The sequence below is a fragment of the Muscardinus avellanarius genome (genome assembly GCF_963383645.1).
Source record: "Muscardinus avellanarius genome assembly, chromosome: 10".
Taxonomy (NCBI): Eukaryota; Metazoa; Chordata; class Mammalia; order Rodentia; family Gliridae; genus Muscardinus; species Muscardinus avellanarius.
This window is the reverse complement of record NC_137796.1, coordinates 53,163,598-53,174,679: the sequence shown is the minus strand read 5'-3', so window position 1 is coordinate 53,174,679 and position 11,082 is coordinate 53,163,598. Positions and strand designations below refer to the sequence as shown.

Here is an 11,082-nt window from a genome sequence, read left to right as displayed (position 1 = left end):
TATTCTACTTCTGCGCTACATCCCCAGCCCTATTTTAATTTTTATTTTGAAACAGGGTCTCCCTAGGTTTCAGAGGACCTCATTAAATTGCTGAGGCTGGCTTCAAACCTGCAATCCTCCTGTCTCAGCCTCCTGCTATGAGTTTTTATCATGGATGGTATGCCTCTTTGTGTCTCTGTTTGTCTAGGTCTCAGTCTCTCTTTTTCTTTCTTTCTTTTTTCTTTTCTTTTTTTTTTTGTACTGGGGATTGAACCGAGGGCATTCAACTTCTAGGATATACCCCAGCCCTTTTATCTTATTATTATTTGGAAACAGGGTCTCACTAAGTTGCTGAGGCCGGCCTTGAACCTGTGATCTTCCTGTCTCAGCCTCCCAAGAACTGGGATTACAGGCATATACCACCATGCCCGACTCTGTCTTTATTCCTTGACTTTGTCTCATTTTGTTTTCTTTTTTCTTTTTTCTTTTTTTTTTTTTTTTTGTGCTACTGGGAGTGGAACCCAGGGGCTTTTCTACCTCCAGGCTATACTCCCAGATCTATTTTCTATTTTATTTGGAAACAGGGTCTCACTAAGTTGCTGAGAGCCTCACTAAGTAGCTGAGGCTGGCTTCGAACCTGTGCGATCCTCCTGTCTCAGCCTCCCAGGTGCAGGGATTACAAGCGTGCGCCACCACGCCCGGCTTGTTTCATTTTCTTTATTTTTGTAGTGCTGGGGATTGGACCTGGTATATTATACCTCTGAGTTATACTCCAGCTCTATTTATTTAAATTTATTTATTTATTTATTTATTTATTTATTTATTTATTTATTTATACTGGGGGTTGAGCCCAGGGCACTCTACTTCAAAGCTATACTCTGAGCCCTAAATTATTATTTTTTTATTTTGAAGCAGGGTCTTTTCTTGTGTGTGTGTGTGTGTGGTACTGGGGTTCCTGGAAGCCCTTCTATCTCCGGGCTACACTCCCAGACCTATTTTTACATTTGTATTTGGAAACAGGGTCTCCTAAGCCAGCACGCGCAGCTGGCTTCGAACCTGCGCGATCCTCCTATCTCCGCCTCCCGAGCGCGGGGATTACAAGCGTGCGCCACCACGCACAACACTGAAGCAGGGTCTTGCTAGGTTGAGTGTTCCTACTTACTGAGTCTGTCCTTAAACCTGTGATCCTTTTGTCTTAGCCTCTCAAGTACTAGGATTACAGGCTTGCACCACCACATCTGACTCCAGCTTTATTTTTTATTTTGAAACAGGGTCTCATTAAGTTGCTGAGGGTCTTGCTAAATTGCTGAGGCTGGTCACAAACCTGTGATCCTCCTGTCTCAGCCTCGTAAGTCCTGGAATTACAGGCAGGTGCCACTACACCTGGATGGTCTCATTCTCTCCAGGTCTTTCTGTTTCTTTCCCTTGCTGAGGGGGTGTGGCCATGGGAAGCTGAGCTCAGGGGCTGGCTCCAGTGTCCTGGTTCCGTCCAAGGCCACCTTAGTAAACACAGGACATCCTGTGGGCTGGGGCAGGAGGCAGAAGCAGCTTCTCATGGACCACCCTCTCCAGACCCAGCCTGAGTCAAATGGCCTCGGCCTGTTGATCCTGCCCTGCCGGGCCCAGCTGCCGAGCCCCACCCAGTGCTGCCGAGGGAAACTCAGGTCTCCCTCGCTCCCCCTTCATGCCCACTCCTTCCCCCGGTCCTCTCTACAGAGCTCCAGTCCCAGGGGCCAGCAGGTCCCATACTTTCCATAGGTGTCCCCCAAGTCCTTGGCATCCACTGGGATCTAGTCTCCAATCCAACCACCATGCCCCCCTGGCAGCCGGGGCGGAGTCTTTGCATAAAATCCCCAGTGTCTTTGCATAGAATCCCCCCTCAGGGCCTCGTGTGGCCTGGCCCCTGATGACCCCTCCAGTCTCATCACTTACCACGTTCCCCCTCATTCCCGCCAAACTCAGCAGCCAGAGACCCCTAAAAATGTTGTAGGACCCCTCACTTCTTAGTTCTCTCACATTCTGTCCCCCCCCAAAAAAAAGCCCTTTGAAGTGGATACTGTTATCTGTTACCTTATTCAGTCTATAGATGAAGACCAGAGTGGTGGCGCATGTTTGTAATCCCAGCATTCAGGAGGCTGAGACAGGAGGATCGTGGTTCGCACACAGCCTCACCTACTTAGTGAGGCCGTTTGCAACTCAGTGAGACCCCCCTGTTTAAAAATAAAGAATAAGGCCGGGCGTGGTGGCGCACGCTTGTTATCCCCGCGCTTGGGAGGCAGAGACAGGAGGATCGTGCAGGTTTGAAGCCAGCCACGCGCGCGCTGGCTTAGGAGACCCTGTTTCCAAATAAAAATGTAAAAATAGGTCTGGGAGAGTAGCCCGGAGGTAGAAGGGCTTCCAGGAACCCCAGCACCACCAAAAACAACAACAACAAAAATAAGAAAGAAAGAAAGAAAGAAAGAAAGAAAGAAAGAAAGAAAGAAAGAAAGAAAGAAAGAAAGAAAGAAAGAATAAAAAACAGGCTGGGCGTGGTGGCGCACGCTTGTAATCCCTGTGCTTGGGAGGCAGAGACAGGAGGATCCCCCAGGTTCGAAGCAAGCCGCGCTGGCTTAAGAGACCCTGTCTCCAAATAAAAGTATAAAAATAGGTCTGGAAGTATAGCCCAGAGGTAGGAGGGTTTCCAAGAACCCCAGTACCACCAAAAAAAAAAAAAAAAAAAAAAAAAAGTTAAGTACCTTGCCTAGAGCTACATAGCACCAAAGAGGCAAAGCTAAGTTTTTTTTTTTTTTTGTATGTTTTTTGTTTTTGTAGTACTGGGATGGAACTCAGAGGCTTTCTACCTCCAGGCTATACTCCCAGCCCTATTTTATACTTTAATTGGAATCAGGGCCTCCCTAAATTGATGAGAGCCTCACTCAGTAGCTGAGGCTGGCTTCGAAACTGTGGGATCCTCTTATCTCAGCCTCCCAAGTACTGGGATTAATAGTGTGCACCACCAGGCCTAGCTTCAGAGGTAAAGCTGGGGTTTAAACTCAGACAGTCAGCTGAACATATTGGTACACTCCTGTAATACCAGTTCTTGGAAGGGTCGCAGGTTCAAAGCCAGCCTCAGCAACTTAGTGAGACCCTGTTTCCAAATAAAAAAATAAAAAGGACTGGGGATATAGGTCAGAGGTAGAACCTCCCTGGGTTCAATCCTCAGTACCACCTCCCACCCCCACAAAAACACAAAACAAATAAAGCCCAGCCAGGTATGGTAGTGTAGGTTTGTAATCCTAGTATTTGAGAGGTTGAGACAGAAGGATCACAGGTTCAAGGAGAGCCTCAACAAGTAGTGAGATTCTCATCAACCTAGCAAGAGCTTGTTTCAGAATCAAAATAAAATAGGGCCGGGGTGTAGCATGGAGGTAGATGCCCCTGGGCTTAATCCTCAGTAATAAAAAACCAAAAACAAAAAAACAAACAACCCAGGTGATTTGTTTTTCAAGCACCACCTCTTCTGCTTCAGTAGCCTCTCTGAACAGTTACATTTCTGCAACATTTTCCCTGTGTCAGCTCTGCCAGTCATCCCCCTCTCCCCAGTGACTCTAGGCACAGTGGTACAGGTTGTACATAGCACACAGGTTCCATATTTAAGAGGCAAACCCAAGGTACCATGAATTTGCATATTTATTTATTTATTTATTTATTTATTTATTTATTTATTTATTTGTGGTACTGGGGTTCCTGGAAACCCTTCTACCTCAGGGCTACACTCCCAGACCTATTTTATATATTTTTATTTGGAAACAGGGTCTCTTAAGCCAGCACTGCTGGCTTCGAACCTGCAGGATCCTCCTGTCTCCGCCTCCCAAGCGCGGGGATTACAAGTGTGTGCCACCATGCCCGGCAAATTTGCATATTTATGATGACAGTTTTCTGGCAGATGGAAGTCAAGGGCCTTAAGGAAGAGTCAGGGCTTGCACCAAGTGGGCTAGATGGCCCTGGCCCTATCCCCCTGATACTCTTGAGTTGATGATGGTCTTGTGCCTGAGGACCACCCCTCACCTCATGTGTGAGTCCTGATGGCTGTGCAGACTCTGGTGTGCAGCCACCCTCAGGCTCCACCCCAGGAGGCCAGGTCACCTCAGCCAGCAGATTCCAGAGCCCACACCATTCCCAGCTGACTGGCTGGCCCTGGCACTGCCACCACTTTCCACAGAGCCTTTGTGTATTCTGGTCAGGACTCCCCCAGGCCAGCCTCAACCCCCACCAGCCAGGATTCATAGGAGCCCCCCAATACACACAGCACACATGTGTGTGCATGTGTGTGTTCACACATGCATGAAAGAGGGGATTGAGCATTCTCCTCCCAGCTATGCCCCCAGCTGTTATTTTTTTATTTGGAAACAAGGTCTCCCTAAGTTGCTAAGGGCCTTGCTAAATTGTTGAGGCTGGGATCTTCCTGTCTCAACCTCCCAAATCCTGGGATTTATTTGTTTGTTTATTTATTTATTACTTATTTATTTTGCAGTACTAGGGATGTGACCCAGGGGCATTCTACCTCTCAGAATACCCCTAGCCCTAATTTTTTTTTTTTTTTGTGCTACTGGGGATGGAACCCAGGGGCCCCTCTACCTGTGGGCTACACTCTCAGACCTATTTTATATTTTGAAACAGGGTCTCTTAAGCCAGCTTAGGCTGGCTTCGAACCTGCACGATCCTCCTGTCTCAGCCTCCCAAGCGCGGGGATTACAAGCATGTGCCACCACGCCCGGCTATTTATTTATTTATTGGTGCTGGGGATTGAACCCAGAGGCATTCTACCTCCGAGCTACATCCTCAGCCTTATTTATTTATTTATTTATTTATTTATTTATTTATTTATTGGTACTGGGGGTTGAACCCAGAGGCATTCTACCTCCGAACTACATCCTCAGCCTTATTTTATTGATTGATTGATTGACTGATTGATTGATGCTGGGGGTTGAAGTCAAAGGCATTCTACCTGCAAGCTACATCCTCAGCCTTATTTATTTTTTTATTTTTATTTTTTTCTGCAGTACTTTGTATAGAACCCAGGGGCATTCTATTTCTGAGCTACACCTCCAGCCCTATTTTTTAAAAATTATTCTTTATTTTGAAACAGGGTGTCACTGAGTTGCAGAGGCCCTCACTGAAAAACTGAAGCTGTCTGGGAACCTGGATCCTCCTGTCTCAGGCTCCCAAATGCTGGAATTACAAGCGTGCTCACCAGTCCAGCTTTGTTTTTTATTTATTTTGCAGTACTGAGGATGGAACCCAGGGACATTGTACCTCCAACCTACACCTCAGTCTTTATTATTATTATTATTATTATTATTATTATTATTAATTATTTTACGGGTCTGGAGATGGAACCCAGAGGCATTCAATCTCCGAGTTACACCCCCTGCCCTATTTTTTTTTTTTTGTGTGTGTGTGTGTGTGTGGTACTGGGGGTGGAACTCAGGGGCTTTTCTACCTCAGGGCTATACTCTCAGACCTTTTTTATACTTTATTTGGAAACAGGGTCTCACTAAGTTGCTGAGAGCCTCACCAAATAGCTGAGGCTGGCTTTGAACCTGTGCGATCCTCCTGTCTCAGCCTCCCAAGCGCTAGGATTACAAGCGTGTGCCACCATGCCCGGCTTATTTTTTATTCTTTATTTTGGAGCAGGGTCTGACTAAGTTGCGAAGGGCCTAAGTAGCTGAGGCTGTCCGCGAACCGCGATCCTCCAGTCTCAGCCTCCCAAATGCTGGGATGACAAGGGTGCGCCACCACACCGGCTATTCGGCTATTTTTTATTTTGAAAAAGAGTATCACACTGCATCGGGGTAGCTGAGGCTGGCCCAGAACCTACAATCCTCCCTCTCAGCCTCCTAAACACTGGGATTACGTGTGTATACCACCACGCCAGGTTCAACACACATATCCCTGACACCTGGGAAAGCTGTGACCCGAAGTCCTTGTCCACCCTTGCCTTGTTCAACAAAGATTTAGAAATACCTATTCTGTGCCTAACCCTGGGTAAGAGGTAGATCTGAGCACGTCTCATTCCCAGGGCTGGCTGTCTCTATCTGTAAGTTTCACAGACCCACGAGGCCCTTAGAAACAACAGAAACTGGCTCCCAGCTCGCTGTCAACAGAGGGTATGGCCGACCCCACCCCGCGGGTCCCCTGGAGGTCACTGCTCTCTGGACTAGAAAGAAAGCGGTGGGATCACAGAGCCCCAGACTGGGCACCAGGGGGCGACGCTGAGCTCGCCTAGACCCCCAGGTCTGGATCTGGGACCGAGCCACCCAGGTCCCCTGGCCCCCGGCTGGAGTCACCAGGGGCTGGAGTCCGGCCCCTGCAAGCCCCTCAGCCTGGGCACCGGCTCCCCGCAGCCTTTTCCAGCCGCCCCCAGGGCCCGCTTCATCAACTTCCAGAAATGGGCACAGCTTCCTCCGCCCCTCAGGAAGCCGCCCTGGCCCGCCCCTCCCGGGCCCCGGGGTGCGCCGGCTCCCGCCGCTCCGCCTGCGCCGAGCGGTCCAGCCCTGCGCCCTCGGGCCGCCCCGCCCCTCCCGCTCTCGGCCCCGCCCCGCCCCCACCTGCGCCCCGCCCCCACCGCCGGGAAGGACGCGGCCCCGCGCCAGGCCGGTGAGTGTGCGCCCCGCCCCCGAGCTCGGCTCCGCCCCGCGTCTGGCTCCGCCCCTGTGCCCCGCCCCCACCGCCGGGAAGGACGCGGCCCCGCGCCAGGCCCGTGAGTGTGCGCCCCGCCCCCACGCACGGCCAGCTAGGCCCCGCCCCCGAGCTCGGCTCCGCCCCGCGCCTGGCTCCGCCCCTGCGCCCCGCCCCCACCGCCGGGAAGGACGCGGCCCCGCGCCAGGCCCGAGTGTGCGCCCCGCCCCCACGCAGCCCAGCTAGGCCCCGCCCCCGCGCTCGGCTCCGCCCCGCTCCAGGCCCCGCCCCTGAGCCCCGCCCCCACCGCCGGGAAGGACGCGGGCCCGCGCCAGGTCCGTGAGTGTGCGCCCCGCCCAGCCGGCCAGGAATGCGGCAGGACGGCGGGGGCGGCCGCGCTCCCCGCGCTGCGGCCGGGCAGGTGGCCCGGGCTTCCTCTGGAAGGAGCCAGCCGCCGGCCTCGGGGCCCTTCCTTCGGCCCAGCCACCAAGCCTGGTGACTTTATTTTGGAGCCGGCCTCTAGACCGCCTTGTCTTTTGCTGAGATTGGAGGCCCGGAGTGGGTTTTATTTTTTAAAATTGGCGGGTGTCTTTTTTTTTTTTTTTTTTTTTTACCATTTTCCTGGAGAGTTGACTCTCCTTGCCCTCTGGAGTAGCTCGGTCCAGCCGCCAGCTTTGTGTTTTCACTTGTGGGCAGTTGTGGATGCTCCCTCCCCTTCTCTGTCCCCTTCTCCCTTGGAGCTACACAGGAATCCCAGGACTTGGGAGGCTGAGGCAGGAGGGCCCCTAGTTCAAGGCTATCATGGGCAACTTAGCAGCCCTGTCTCAAAATAAAGAATAAAAACAGCTAGGGGTGTAAGCTTAATAGTTGAACAGCCCTGGCTTCAATCCCATTTTCTTCTCCCCTCTCACACACAAAAAGATACATAGGTAAGGACTAGATTCAGTTTTGTTTTTTTTTTTTTTGGTGGTACTGGGGTGGAACCCAAAGGCTTTCTACTTCCGGGCTATACTCCCAGACCTATTTTATTATTTATTTGGAAACAGGGTCTCACTATGTTGCTGAGAGCCTCACTAAGTAGCCGAGGCTGGCTTCAAACCCGTGCAATCCTCCTGTCTCAGCCTCCCAAGCGCGGGGATTACAAGCGTGTGCCACCATGCCCAGCTTAGATTCAGTTTTTAAAAGGGAACTGGAAAAAGCTGGGTGTGGTGGTGCAGCTTTCAGTAACTTCGTGAGACCCTGTTTCCAAGTAAATTATAAAATAGGGCTGGGGGTGTAGCCCAGAGTTAGAACGCCCCTGGCTTCCATCCCCAGTACAGCAAAAATAAATAAATAAAATAAAGTAAAATGGGCCTGGAGCCCAGCCAAGGTGGTACATGCCTGTTATCCTAGTACTTGGGAGGCTAAAACAGGATGCTCACAAGTTTGAGCACAACCTTAGCAAGTAGTAAGACTGTCCCCAACCAAACGATACTGTTTCAAAAGAATAAAACAAAGCTGGACATGGTGGCACAAGCTTGTAATTCCAGTATTTGGTAGGCTGAAACAGGATGTTCACAGGTTCAAAGCCAGCCTTGACAACTTAGTGAGGTCCTCTTTCCAAATAAAAGAATAAAACAGAGCCGGGCATAGTGGTGCACACTTGTAATCCCAGCATTCGGGAGGCTGAGATAGGAGGATCAAGGTTCGGGGACAGCCTCAGCTACTTAGTGAGGCCCTTTGCAACTCAGTGAGACCCTGTTTCAAAAAATAAAGAAAAAATAGGGGTGGGGAGTATAACTTGGAGGTAGAATGTCCCTGGGTCTCATTCCCCAGTACCCCACCAAAAAAAATAATAAGATAGGTCTAGGAGTATAGCTCGAATGAGGTAGAATTCCATTGGGTTCCATCCCCAGTACCACCAAAACAACAACAACAACAACAACAAAAAGGGCTGGGGTATCTCATTAGTAAAAATACCCCTGGGTTCAATCCTTAGAACCATACACATAACCCCCCAAAAAAGGCTTGGAATTCAATTTACGGGAAAAAAAAAAAAAAAGAAAAGAAAATTGATGCTAGTGGTACTTTTTTTTTTTCTTTCTTTTTTTTTTGCTAAATAGAGCTCTCATCAGATTGAGGAGATTCCCTTTCCTGGTTTGTGGAATAATAAGTTGTCAAAGTATATTCTGGACAGTGGGGCCAACTGCTAGTCAGTCTGATGCTCAGGGTCAAAAGTTCATGGGTTGAAACCCACCTCCTCCAGGGATGACCTCTAGGGGTCTCCGTTTTCTCAACTGTAAAATGGGAGTCAGAACACCCATCCTCTGGGGTTGTTCCAGGGTTCAACTGAGTTAACATATTCAAGGGCTTAGAAGTGTGCCTGGTACAGCCCACACTCAACAAATGCTAGACGTTACTATCTCACCCTCTTTATATTAGCCCAGAGAAAATAAAGCACACCACTCCAGACTTCCAGGACTGGTTTTAATTTTAAGAGATGGGTTGAGATCGCTTCCCCTCTCAGGGAAGGAATAGCCCAGGCTCTGACTCCAGGGATTCAGTCCAGCATGGGGCCTGGCTCAGTCACACTTCAGCCACCAGGCCCTGTTATTCCATCATTAGGGGTCAGTCCTCTCCCACCAGCCCGGGCCCCGACACAGACAACAGACTCGAAGTTGCCTAGGACCGGATTCCATTTTTCCAGAGTATCCTAAGCCCCTCTCTCTGTGCCAGGGAAGCCAGCTGTGTCTTTCCAGCCACTAGGCTGGGTCCAGAGGCCAGACAACCACCCAGCCCCCAGGTCAGCGGCCCGGGCCCGGCGGCCGCTCCAGCGCCTGCGTGCCCACCAGCACGTCCATGAGGTAGTCCAGCTCAGCCTCATCCAGCTCCGGAGCTTCCTCCTTGCCAGGCCCATCCTCGGGGCCAGGTTTGAAGCCCTCAGAGGCCGGCGCCCAGAGTTCACTGTCATACATGGAGGTGTCGATGTCCTCAAAGAGGCCCTCGAGCCCGTCCTCCAGCAGGCAGCCAGTGGCTGGGCCCAACAGGTCCAAGGCCCCCAGGCTGGGAGGGGCTCCCCCACTGGGGCGGCCTGGTGGCCCCTCATCTGCCAGGGGCTGGGGCGCCTGGCTCAGCCCCTCAATATGGCTGAGGTCCTCCAGGAGGCTGGCCATGGAGGCTGAGAGGGCGGCATCCGAGCTGGCCAGCAAGTTCTCGGCCACGCTGGAGGCTGCGGGGGGACTGGGCACAGGTGGCAGGGCTGTGGTGGGGGCCATGGATGCCTGGATGCGCCGCAGCGTGTTCACCACCAGCACCAGGTGCCGTAGGTCCGGCTCGCTCTGCCGCAGGCTGTGGTGAAGCTTGAGCACCGAGAGGTCAAAGAGGGAGCTGGAGGCCACGGCCGGCGGCGCCTGTGCCACTGCTGGATGGCCAGGGTCCAGCCACCAGGCGTCCACTGCCAGCGCTTCCTTCTCCTCCTCCTCCCGCTTGCGCTTCAGGCCCTTGCTCAGCATTGTCTGTGGGGAGAGAGGGAGGAGCCATTCAATTATGAGAAGCAAATGCTATTTACAGCCAGGCTCGGACAACTGCCGTCTATGTGATCTTCGGCAAGTGATTTAACCTCTCTGAGCTTAGGTTTTCTAAGAGAACTTGTAAGATGGGATAGGAGATAAGTCAGGCCTGGTAGCACACGCCTGTAGCCACAGTACTTGGGTACAGGAGGATCGAAGATTTGGGGCCAGCTTCAGGGGGAAAAAAAAAAGAATGATAATGTCTACCTTACAAGTTGTTTTAAGGATTAAATGAAAAATTTTAAAAAAGCACAACAGTGCCAAACACTTACCAATAAATTCATTTTATGGCACTGGGGATTGAACTGAGGGGGAATCATCTCTGAGCTATACTTCCAGCCTTACCTACCTACCTACTTATTTATGGTACTGGCATTGACTCAGGGGTAAACTACCTCCAAGCTATACCCCCAGCCATACTTTGTGTTTTTTTCTTTATTTCTGCAAGTCTGGGGGTGGAACCCAAGGGCATTTGACCTCCGAGTTACACCTCCTGCCCTTTTATTATTATTATTCTTTATTTTGAAACAAGGTCTGTGTTGCAGAGGGCCTCACTAAGTAGCTGAGGCTGTCCGCAAACCACGATCCTCCTGTCTCAGCCTCCCAAATGATGGGCTTACAAGCGTGCGCCACCATGCCCGCCTTGTTTTTTTTTTTTCTTTTTTTCTTTTGAAACAGGGTCTTACTAGGTTGAAGAGACTCTCACTTACTTGCTAAGTCTGTCCTCAAAACTGTAATCCTTCTGCGTCAGCCTCCAAGTACTGGGATTACAGGTGTGCGTTAGTACACCTAGCAATAAGCATTTTTAAAAACTGGTATTGGGAGCTGAGCTTGGTGGAGCATGCTTGTAATCCCAATACTTGGGAGGCTGAGACAAGAGGATCTCAGTTCCTGG

The 11,082-nt window shown here is 51.0% G+C and overlaps 1 protein-coding gene across 1 annotated transcript; it reads right to left on the bottom strand.

Annotated features, from left to right (window-relative positions):
- Positions 1 to 9,422: 9,422 nt before the first annotated feature.
- On the bottom strand, positions 9,423 to 10,130 carry SERTAD1 (SERTA domain containing 1; the record flags this gene model as incomplete). Its single annotated transcript, XM_080704171.1, has 1 exon — positions 9,423 to 10,130. One exon carries the CDS (start codon positions 10,128 to 10,130, stop codon positions 9,423 to 9,425), a length of 708 nt encoding a protein of 235 aa, XP_080560297.1.
- Between the last annotated feature and the right edge of the window lie 952 nt (positions 10,131 to 11,082).